The 12,140-nt window shown below is 51.1% G+C and overlaps 1 protein-coding gene across 2 annotated transcripts in view; it reads left to right on the top strand.

Annotated features, from left to right (window-relative positions):
* Positions 1–12,140, top strand: part of Eya2 (EYA transcriptional coactivator and phosphatase 2) — a 112,729-nt gene that overhangs the window by 63,313 nt on the left and 37,276 nt on the right. For both annotated transcript variants that reach the window (XM_069989918.1, XM_069989919.1), the window contains exons 5-6: positions 8,203–8,270; positions 10,519–10,696. In XM_069989918.1, coding sequence (XP_069846019.1) covers positions 8,203–8,270; positions 10,519–10,696 — 246 coding nt within the window. The remainder of the gene's footprint in view (positions 1–8,202; positions 8,271–10,518; positions 10,697–12,140) is intronic.

Below are 12,140 nucleotides of genomic sequence, written 5' to 3' on the forward strand. Positions count from 1 at the left end.
GCTGGGTAGCCCAGCCCCACTCTCCTGCCTGGTTCTTGCCATAGACACGGGTGCTTGCATTAGTCAGCTTTCCATGACTACATCAGAATACCTGGGGCAATTAACTTACAAAGAAGAAACATTGGCTCCTGGTTTAGGAGGTTCCAGTCCCACATGGAGAGGACAGGGGGCTGGGACTCATTGCTTTGGGCCTCCGGCTGGGGCAGGCATCATGGCAGGAGCACACGATGAAACTATTACGCCTGAGCCAGGAAGCTGAGTGATCAGAATGTTCCCATGATCCTCTGGGAACATTCCCCAATGACCTCCTGCCAGGCCCCACCTTCCAGAGGCTCCCACACCTTTGCTTTGCCCTGCTTTGGGCATGAAGACTAGCACACCAGCGGGGGATTCAGCTATGCCGAGCAACTTGCCACAGGCACAGTGGCTTAAAACAAAAGAAATTTGTGGCCAGGAGCTGGTATCTCACGCCTGTCATCCTAGCTACTCAGGAGGCTGAGATCTGAGGATCGCAGGGTAGGAAGGTCGGAGAGACTCATCTCCAATAAACCACCAGAAAACTGGACTGAGTCAGAAGGGCACTGACGGTAACTTGGGGTAGAACACAGTGTGTGAGTGAATTCCTCCAGTTCTCACAGTGGACCCTGCCACGTGGGGCTGGTTTTAGCATCCACTTGGCAGATGGGAAGACTGAGGCTCGTGGGGTTAAGATGTTGCACAGGGTCACTCAGCAGCCAGCTGTAGGGGTAGACTCTGCCAGGACAAAGTTTCATTTATCTTTATTTTTATGTGTATCAGTACTGCAACTTGAACTCAGTGCCTGGGCACAGTCCCTTAACTTTTTCATTCAAGACTGGTACTCTACCACTTGAGCCACAGTTCAGGTTTTTTGCTGGTTGGTTGGAGATAAAACTCTCCCAGACATTCCTGCCCAGGCTGGCTTTGAATTGCGATCCTCAGATCTCAGCCTCCTGCATAGTGAAGATGGCAGGTGTAATGCATTGCTGCCTGCCTGGCCTTAATGGTTTATTTTTAAAGATGCTTCGTCCTGTGGAAGGTTTGCAGAGATGAGGCGGAGTCCCTGAGGGACCAGCACACTTTGGCGGGAGACATGTCTGAATTCTGTTCCTGATTAGCAAGGAGTTGAACAAGGCAACTGTGGGCCAGGAGAGCGCCACAGTGAGGTGGACCCAGGGTGGAGGTCGCTTTGGGGACGTGGGACCCAGAGGTCTCGTGTCTGGAGATGTGAGTGGTAGTATGCGCCTTCGCCCCTTGGTAGCATTTCCTCATCTAGCAGAAGATGGAAACGAATCTAGAAGATCTAGATGAGATGGAAACAGAGTTACAAGATCCAGGCAGGGCTTGGAGGCACAGCTCATGGGTGCCCAGTGTGCGTCCAGCGCTGTGACATGCTCCCGAATGCGCCCGTCTGTCCCTCCCGTTGCCACTGGTGGTGGGAGCAGGAGGAACAGCACCCAGATGCTGGGACCTGGAAACCATCTCACCTACGAAGGCAAATAAATCCAGCCGAGATGAAAAGCGAAGGTCTCAGCTGCTTAGACCCCAAGCCTTTCAAAGCAACAGCGTGATGTGAGGTTTGTAAGGCAAGGAATCAATTACGGCTGTCTGGGGATGGGGCTGTGCTTTGATCTGGAAGGGGGAGACCGCTTTAAAGAGGGCTGGGTTTTTACCTAAATTCTTTCTGTACCCTCTGGGTGCCTTCGACGGACCTACGTGGAATTTACAGGTCTATAGAAGGAGCTTAGTTCTTGCTGGCAGATGCTGGATGGAGTCTACAAGGTGCCTTGCTTGGGTGGACAGATGTAGGATTTGCGGTCCTACAAGCCGATCTAGGATTGTCAGAAAGGTCACTGTGCAGAGTGACAAAGGGCTGGTGTGCTGGTGTGCTCTCTCTCTCTCTCTCTGACAAAATGTGTTTGGAGAACCTGTCTTTATCGCCAAGAGAGCATAGAATGGTTGTTCCTGGCCAGATGTTGGCTTCTGTTTGTCTTGGGGCAAGGACCTGGGTCCCAGCACACGGTTCTTTCATTGCAGAACATGGGCTGATCTTCATGGGTTACCCTTCTGAGAACCCAGAAGAGGAGGTCGACAGGAAGTCCAGTGCATTTGGTGCTGGGATCGGCTGTGGTCACTGATCTGTTTCTCCCGCGCTGGAAAAGTCAGGCAGGCGGTGCTCCTGATCCCTGTGATGGCATGGGTCACCGTACTCGGGCCAGGACTTCCTGTGCAGCCAGAAATTAGTTCCAAGACCTGGCTCTGACACCCAGTCTGCACCCAAGCCCTGCTCAGTACCACGCCTGAAGGCCTATCTGACCAGTCCCAGTCCTGTATGTCACCTTTTATTCTTTCTACCTCACTCACTGACCTCAGGGCTTTTGCACTTTTTGTTTCCCCATAACCTGGACCATCTATCCCATGCCTCCATTTCCATGTGGCTGGCTTTTCTCAACACTGGGTCCTCTAAATGCATCCAAATGCCCTAAGCCTCCACTAATCTGAAATCAGCTAAAAGACTTGTTCAGTCCTGTGGTTGTGGGATGGCCTCCTAGTCCTGCCCTGCAGCTACCGCTGTGCCACAGGCTGGGTTTAGTGCAAATCCTCTGCAATGGTGACCGCAGGACAGCAAGCTGCTCTTCCTGGCCCTGCCTCTTCCTCTTCACCTCTCCACCTTTCCTCTTTGCCCCTCTCTTTCCTCTTGGCCCCTCTCCTTTGACTCCTTCCTCTCCTCTCAGCCTTATTCCTTGACCCCTTCCTTGTATTTTTGCCCCTCCCCTTTCTCATCATCCTCTCCCTCTTGGTCCTATCCCTTTTGGCCCTCCCTCTTTCATCTTAGTTCTTCCTTTCCTCTTAGCCCCTCCCCTTTCCCTTGGCCCCTCCCCTTTCCTTTTCATCCCTCCCCCTCCTTACCCCTATTTGCCCTTGTGTGGTGGAGATGGGGTGATGGGCATCTCGAAAAGGGCATTCTCAGGAATGCGGGTTGTTTAACAACCAGTTAAGTGTGCTTTATGCTACCTGTGAATGAGGCCATTGTGACAAGTAGCAAGCGTGGTGATTGAACCCAGATGTGGAGGGGCAGAGGCATGGGCTGGGCTGGCCGTGAAGGTGGCCATCAGGCCCTGAGGCCTGGCTGCTTGGGACAGAGGAGACACAGGTCCCCTGTCCCCCGTCCTTCCCCGAGCTGAGAACTTAGCCTCATATCCAGAAGCTTTGCCTTCTCTGGGCTCTGTTCTTTGACCTGTCCTAACTAGGTTCTTTTCTTCCTCCCTCACCCCCTTCCAGCTCTTTGCTGGTGTAGCTCATGGCCATGGTGGTGAACTCCATCAGCAGCGGGTCCTAACACACAGGGAGCACCTGGGTGCCAGGTGTCCATCAAACCCGGGCTGGCCTCTGCTCCTCCTCCTCTCACACAATCCCCCCAAAACTTGCTTGGCTCCACTTTATGGATAGGGAAACTGAGGCTTAGAAGAGTCACCCAGAGCTCACCAAATGTCTTCGCCTAGAAGGCAGCTGCCCTTTCTCAACATGCACTGTGCTGGCCTGTTATGGGCGCTCACTGGACACAACATGGTGGAGCGAGGCTGGGGGACGAGGGGGGCTGAGCTGCCTGCCTGCCTGGGCCTCCACCGCTGTGGGTTCTGGGTAAGGAGAAGACACGGAGGAGGCGGCCCATGGGGGTCTGTGGTCTGCCCTGCCACCTGCCCCTCTTCAACACGGACTACTTAGGGCACCTGGGTGGGCGTGGCTTCCTGTCAGGCTCGCCTCTGCCTGCTCTGGCTTGTTTGTGCCTTGCCTGCGGCCTCCTCTCTGCCAGCTCTTTCTCACGGGTCTTGCCCGTGTGCAGTCTGGTGTGCATCCAGCCATTGCCTCTGCTTCCAGCAGTGGTCACACTTGGCTGAGTTGGAGGATCCAAGCTCTTGGGAGTCACCACAGACCTGATGGGACAGGACAGACCTCCCTTTGCTGTGGGCCCAGTATAGGCACAACTGACATGAGGGTGCTTATTGCTGGGTTATCCCTGAGGCTATCCCATGTCGCCATGGGGGGGGGGCGGTGAGGGGGGGAGGGAGAGCTTTAGGTGTCTGTGCTGTGTTTGCCCCATAGGTAGGACTCAATCCGCCGAGCGCCTGAGCTTTGGAGCTGGGCTGAGGAGGACCTGTCCTCCTTGCTCCCTGGGGCTTTGCGGGGGGGGGGGGGGGTGGTCACAGACAACATGTGTGTAGCCATCAGCCCCTGGGGAAGGGTGAGTGCTGGGTAAACAGGTGTTATTTGTCTAACAGTGGGTGAATGGCTGATGGCTGAAAGGCTTTCAAGGGCTTGGATGAAAGTTGAAGCCTGGCCTGTCTAGAAGAGGAGAGTAGAGTCTCCCATGTCATGGTCGGCAGAGGCCACCCAGACGACAGAAGATCAAGAAGGGGACATTCAGAGTCACCAGTAACAGAAATGGAATGTACTCAAGCTTGTGTGAGTCCTATCAGGAGGGCCAAATTCATCAGGCAGCTCTGCAAAATGTGGGGGGGCAGACACTGGAATTCCTAACCAGCCTTGGGGCAACGAGGTCTGGGTTAGATCAGGACCAAATCAGCCCAAGGACACAGGCCAGGGGGTCCTCACAGCACCCTGCTGAGGGGGGGCTCTAGGGGAAAGAGAGGGGAGGTCCAGGCTGAGGAGCCTCTGCCTGCAGGCAGGAGGGGTCTTTACCACTCTTTGCTGGGTGACAACAGGCAGAACACAATACTGCGCAGCTCAGTCTGCAAACTCAAGGCTATCACCCTGGAATCAACTTTATTTTCTGAGTTTTCACGTAATTTCATTTCCAGATGCCCCCTCTGGGAGGCTGGGAAAGTTTCATCTCAGTCCTCTAGAGCATTCTACAAACTGGAAGTTTGGCTGTGGTTCTGCAAACCCACAAGGTCCACTGTCTGGGTCCTGAGCTCCTTTGAGATTGGGCCTTTGTGTAGCGGAAAGTGTCACACCAGGGACAGGACAGTCTTCCATTGTTCTGCCTTCCTTAACCCAAGGTCACAGCACAGAGACCTGTGGACCTGGACCACACCTGCAGCTGTAGGGGTAGTGATGGTGGTGGTGGTGGTGGTAGTGGTATGTGTGGGTGTGTGTGTGTGTTGTTCTTTTTCTCTCCAATTCATTTATATATGTCATCTTCATTTAAAACTTGGGGTATCCTGCATAGAAATCCAGATTTCTGGCTTCTCTTGGAAAAGCAGCACTGGCCACATTAGATTCACATTCTTACCCTGCCCTAAGTCAGCGCCATAAAAGCTGACAAACAAGACAACTGCACATCCAGAGGTCTTTCCAGGGTAGGAGTTCTCATCTTTGGTACACAGCTTTGCCATGGCAACTGGGACCAAAGAGACACCTTGAGTGAAAGAGGCTAGTTTAGACCTGTTGTTGCTTGTGTCTGGGCAAGCCTTGAGGATGGGGTGGGACCCCAGCATATGGCACTGGGATGGGCACTGTGAACTTCCTGGGCCTTCATACCGCCATCATGAGATAGAGACCGAAGGCCAGTGGAGTCATGCACCTCCTTGTTCTCTTTCCCCACAGCTTCCTCTTCTCTTTTGGACATTACTTCAAGGCGTTTCCTTCGGGAGGCCTTCCTTGACCTCCTCCTTCACAGTCAGAATTTAGGGCCATTTTTATAAAGTGCCCCCAAGTTCATGAGGGTGGCAGCTGATTGGAAAATTCTCCATGTCCTTCCAGCAACCACCCAACACATGACTAGGGAGATTTGACTATGGACCCAGGCAAGTATTTTACACAACGATGAGATGTGTGGATAGCCACAAATTTGATAGCCACAGTTGGCTATCAGATATGGCCAATGTCAATACAGAGAGGAATGAGCTGAAGTATCTTCATTTACTCATGTTTTACTCTCTTCCATAAGGGCTTTTCCTTTTTGGCTATCTTCTTTTGACCTCAAGAACTCCCTGTACCAATTTTTTGGGGGGTAGATCTGTTGTTCAGGTTCTTAAGAATGCCTTGGTTTTTCCCTTCAGTTAGGGTGTTTGTTGTCTCTGGAAACAGAATTCTGGGCTGATGGTTCTTTCCATAACGCACTTGAGCCAATTCCCTCTAGCTCTCATAGTCTAGGGTAAGAAATCTGCTGTCATCCGAATCATTTCCCCTGAGACCAGCATGTTTAATTTGCTTGAATTAATGAATGAATAAAACAATAAACATCAGGCCTGGGACTCTAGGCAAGTTGCATTCCTGGTCCTCAAGTTCTCTGGGGCTAGTGTGAACAGGCACTGTACTAAAGGCCTAATCAGAGTTGTAATCCTGGCTACTTGGGAGGCTGAGATTGTGAGGATCGTGGTTCCAGATCAGAAAAGTTCAGGAGACTCCATTTCTCTATAGGAAAGGTGGATGTGTTAGTACATACCTGTCATTCCAGCAAGGATGAGAAGCCCAAAATAGATGGACTGTACCCAGGTTCACTCCTGGGCAGGAAGTGAGGCCCTTTCTCAAAAATAACCAGTGAAAAACAGGGCTAGGGCTGAGAGTGAGGCCTAAGTGGTAGAGCACCCACCAGCCTAGCAAATGAAGTAACAGAGTATCAATACACCCAGCAACATAAAGAGCCTCTAGAGCATCCTGCTAAGTGAACACAGCCAGACACAAGTACATATGCATACTGCGTGACCCCAGTTCCGTAAGTTTCTAGAAAAGCTTGTATTGAATCAGTAACAGTCCAGCAGGGACTTGATGGTAGGGGAGGGGACTGACTACATACAGGCCTTTGGGGCCCTTGGGAATGGGGATGGGGATAGAAATGCTCAAAGTCTAGATCCTGAGGATACTTGCACAATGATACCAATTTAAAGCTCTCTGAACTGACTGTAACAGTGGCCGCTTTTGCCATGTGAGAACCATAGCAGAACAGATCATTAGATGCAGCAGGTCTGGGAACAGACTCTACCCAGACGGCTCATCCTTGCATGTGGCTGGCCCCAGCCCCTGAGCCCTTCCATCTCCTTCCCCTTGAGTTGAGAATGGTGCCTGCCATGCCTGCCAGTGACTTCTGTCTAGCTCCTTTCCCACTGGCCATTGTCCTGCATTTCCAACCTGCTCATTTGCAGTTAGGGCCTTTGCTTTTTTATTGCTTCCCGATGCTCTTTGCTGGGAACAAGCTTGTGTCTCATCATTTATGGCTCATCTCAGAGCTCTGTGGCAAAGTAAAAGAAAAAAAATTACCTTATCCAGGTGCATGAGACCTCTGGGTATATAAGGTATACCTTGTATACCTTTCCTTCAACCTCAGATTATTTCAGAATAGGAGATTAACATGCTTTTCAGGCCCCAGAAGGTTTGCTTTGTGACTTAAATTTGAGCAATGACTTGTTTCTCCTTCAGCAATATTCGGCATGGTAGAATGTTCTCTGAGGTAGATGTTTGCCCAACAATGAAAAGTCACCAAAATAAGCCCTTCAAAATGGTTAAGAGGGGAAGTTTTATGTCACATGCATTTTACCATAATTTTTTTGTGTATGTGTGACAGTCCGAGGGCTTGAACTCAGAGGCCTGAGCACTGCCCCTGAGCTGTTTATAGCTCAAGGCTGGCACTCTACCACTTGAGCCACAGCTTCACTTCCTGCCTTTTGGTGGTTAGTTGCAGATGTGTCACACAGATTTTCCTGTCCGGACTGGCTTTGAACCATGAGCCTCAGATCTCAGCATCCTGAGGAGCTAGAATTAATTACAGGCATGAGCTACCGCATCCAACCATATTTTTTAAGTAAACCATTAATTAAAAATATTGCTATCAAGCCTGGTGCCAGTGGATCATGCCTGTAATCCTAGCTACTCAGGAGACTGAGATCCAAGGATTACTGTTCAAAGCCAGCTGGGGCAGCAAAGTCCCTGTGAGACTCTTATCTCCAATTAACCACTCAAAATCTGGAAGTAGCACCATGGCCAAGTGGTAGAGTCCTAGCCTTGAACACAAAAGAGGCTCAGGGACAGAGCTCAGGCCCTAAGTTCAAACCCACAACCCACAACAACAACAAATTCTTATCAAAGAGTCAGAATGTGCTGTGTGCACCACTTTTTTCTTTCTCATGGCCTCCGGTCTCAGGGTGGCACCTGGCTTTGCCACTCCTCCTACTCCCTCCCTGAAGGAAAAAGCTCACCAGTCCCCTGTCTCCCTGTCCCCTGCAGGCACGGCAGGGCTTTATCAAGGCACCAACGGGCTCGGCAACGCAGCTGGATTCGGGGGCATGCACCAGGTTTGTTGGTTTCTTCCTCTCCGTGCTCCCCAACATGGTACATTCCACAGCTCCCCCAAACACACACTGTCCTCACCAGAAACTGGCCTCAGCTCTGGCTTTGGAGGTTCCAGGGGCCAGATTGTGCAAAAGGCCAGTGGAAGGATCTACTAAGAACACCTCCAAGATGTCTGGTCCTACCCTGAGCCCAGGCAAGCGTGAACCGTGTGAGTATAAGCATGTTCTTTTTCCAGAGCCTGGGCCTCACCAGGCAGTGGTGTCTTGCTGACCTCACCCTGTGCTGAGACCCCATACAGCATGGGCTTCACGAATTCAGTAAAACCAACCAAGGCCAGTTGGATATTGACCATTATTGCAATTCCCTCCATTCCCTTAGAGTGTCTGTTAAAATTCACCAGCATAGGGCCAAGCATGGTGGCTCAAGCTAAAATCTTAATCATTTGGGAGGTAGAGATCAGGGGTCATGGTTCAAGGCCAGCCCAGACATTAAAGTTCATGAGGCTCCATCTCATTCAATAACTGTGCATGCTGATGGATGCCTGTCATCCCAGCTATGGGGTAAGCACATCGGCTCAGCACAGAAGCTCTCACCTGTCATCCCAGAAATACAAGGAAGCAAAAATAGGAGTGCAGTCCAGGCTGGCCTAGGCCTCAAAATAACCAACCAACACAAAAATGACTGATGGAGAGGCTCATGCGTGGAGTACCTCCCTAGCATGTGTGAGGCCCAGAATTCAAACCCTAGTACCCCGCCCCCCCCAAAAAAATTAATCCTCATAATCCCAGCCCTTGGAAAGTGGAGGCAGGAGGGTGTTGATGGCGAGTTCAAGGCCATCCTGAGCTCTATAGTGAGACCCTTCTCAAAAAGGGAAGGGAGAAGGGGCTGGGAAGGTGGCTCAGTGGTAGAGCGCTTGCCTTGCATGCATGAGGCCCTGGGTTCGATTCCTCAGCACCACATAAGCAAAAAAAAAAAAAAAGTAAAAAGCCAGAAGTGGTGCTGTGGCTCAAGTGGTAGAGCGCTAGCCTTGAGCTGAAGAGCTGAGGGACAGCACCCAGGCCCAGAGTTCAGGCCCCATGACCGGACCCCTCCCCCCCCCAAAAAAGGGGGGGGAGGGAGAGGTGTGTGGGCACGCCAGCTACTCCATGCATACCTGTCCTGTGAGTCTAAAATTATTTCTAAACAAAAGGTTCATGTAAATCTGAGCTGTCCTCTAGTTAATCTTGGACTGAAGAATCTGAACAACTCGCCTTGGAAAATACAAAAGCTGTGTGAAAGATTTTTGTAGATATCCAGTGAACTGAAAATCTAGCCAGCTTAGATAAAATGCTTACAAGTAGAACAGTGCTTCAGAAGGGGTTCCTAATTCTGAATGTTTATCCATTTTACCATAAGACCTTCTGGCAGCAAAGTCCGCTGGAGATCTGACTCCCTAGGCCTGGGCTGAGCCTAGGACCATGAATTTTCTAGGTGTGTCCCCTGAGGTGGACAGCCGCTGGCTGCTGGCCAGTGGTGGCCGGGTGGGCATAGCATGGTTGATGGGGACCGGAGAGAGCCTGTGACCACTGCTAAGCTTGACCAAAGTGAATGGTATGACTGAATTGGGCTCCGTGACTTCTGAATAGAATGTTCTAGATGCTCTGCAGGGAAGGTCTGTGTGCATCTGTTTGGCTTAATTGCAACCTCCCGGCATAGGTAGTCTCCTGGTGATCTTTGTCGTTCCTTGATTTAGTTCATATTTATGGAATTACTGAAGATGCCAGGCCCTGTATTTGTTGCTAGGGACATACTCCTGTCCATCAGGGTCACCTGCTGACCTTCTGCTGCCTTGGCTGCGTACACAGGGCAGGCAGGGAGTGCCAGTCCAGGAGTAACTTCAGGAAGGACTGGGCTGACATGCCAGAGCTACAGCGCTCTGCCCCCTCAACCCCCCCATCTCCCCCCCCCAAGAGGCAGACCTGGATGGGCTTTTCCCTCTTAGCGGGACCCCACACACACACCCTCGGAAGAAGCGATGCCCAGTGCCCACCCACTTCTCTTCCCCCCACTCCTGAATCTCCTCTTCCCACCCCTGCTCTTGGGGTCTGCCTCTGAGAGCCCAGATGGGGCCAGGGACAGCCCCTGCTGCCCCAGGGCTTCTAGTCTCCTAGGAGACATGGTGGCCAACCCCGCCAGCCCCACTCACCGCCCCCCTCCTCCCCCCCCCCCCCCCCGCACTCACTCCTTCTTGGTTTTCGATTTCTCTTTCAGGACTATCCCTCCTACCCCAGCTTCGCTCAGAGCCAGCACCCCCAGTATTACAGTGCGTCCTACAGCGCCCCCTATGTCCCTGCCAGCAGCATCTGCCCATCACCACTCTCCACATCCACCTATGTCCTCCAGGATGCTCCTCACAGTGTCCCCAGCCAGGGATCCGAGCCGCTGGCAGGTAGGTTGTCACTGAGGCCGTCCTCCACGGCAGTGGTCTCAGAGCCCGGAGGAAGGAGGGGCCTGAACCCACATTTCCACTGGGAGGAGTGGGTTCCATCCTCAGATGTTTTAACGTGTGTGTGTGTGTGTGTGTGTGTGTGTGTGTGTGTGTGTGTGTGTGTGTGTTGCATCCATGTTTAAAAGTGGAAAACTTTTGCCTGGCACTGGTGACTCATGCCTGTAATCCTAGCTACCCAGGGGGCTGAGATCTGAGGATCACAGTTCGAAGCTAGGCTGGATGGGGGAATCCGTGAGACTCTTTGCTCCACTAAACTACCAAAGAAGCTGGAAGTGGCGCTGTGGCTCAAGTATTAAGAGTACTAGGCTTGAGCAAAAGAAGGTTGAGGACAGTGCTTAGATCTTGGGGTCAAGCCAGGACTAGTGTGCACGCGCGCGCACGCGCACACACACACACACACACACACACACACACACACACACACACACACATCCATTCACGCACAAGAGCCAGGTAAGCCAAGCACAGTAGCACACGCCTGTCATCCTAGCTGCATGAGAGGTAGCAATCAGGAGGATTGTGATTCCACTCCAGCCCAGGCAGAGAAGTCCCTGAGTCTCCTCAACAGAAGAAGTTGGGCATGATTGTGGATACATCATCCCAGATTTTGCAGGAAGCTGAAAATCAGGAGTATTACAGTCTGGGCATATACTCAGGAAGGAAATGAGATCCTTTCTCAAAAATAACCAATGCAGAAATTGACTGGAGGTATAGCTCAGTGGTTAAGCATCTGCGTAGCAAGAGTGAGACTCTGGGTTCAATCCCTGGTACTGCCAAAAAGAAAAAAAATGTGATTTAGAGACATATCTGTGCTAATACATCCTCTGTGAACTCTTATCATAGCTGAGAAAGATGCAGAACCTCATGTAAATTTGAGCTTGAGTTTTTCTGTAAGTGTAAGTGCAGTTTGATGCCCATTTTTGTGGGAAACGGGGATCTGGAGCCTGCTTTAGCAGCATGGACACATTCTCATCTGGAGCATATGGAGTACTTACTGAGACTGTCTCCTCTTCGGGCCCATAAAACAAGTTTCCGTACATCCAGCAGAGTCAAAGCTGTCAAAGTGTGTGCTCTGACAGCAGCAGAATTAAATTACTAATAAATAGCTGAAATACTTCTGGGACATTCCCAAATGTTTGGAAGCTCAATACATACTTGCACATAATCTATGAGTCAAAGAAAGCATGAGAAGGAAATTTAAAGGTACATTAAATTGAGTGAAAATGAAAACACAGCATTTTGGAATTTATGGAAAGTCATCAAGCAGTAGTTAAAAGGAAACTAAATGCCAACATTAGAAAAGAATATAGGTTATAAGTTAGGCGCTCACACCTGTAATCCTACTTAGGAGGCTGAGATCTGAGGATTATGATTTGAAGCCAGC

Source organism: Dipodomys merriami, unplaced genomic scaffold (assembly GCF_024711535.1).
Source record: "Dipodomys merriami isolate MVZ:Mamm:240054 unplaced genomic scaffold, mDipMer1.0.p SCAF_39, whole genome shotgun sequence".
Lineage (NCBI taxonomy): Eukaryota > Metazoa > Chordata > Mammalia > Rodentia > Heteromyidae > Dipodomys > Dipodomys merriami.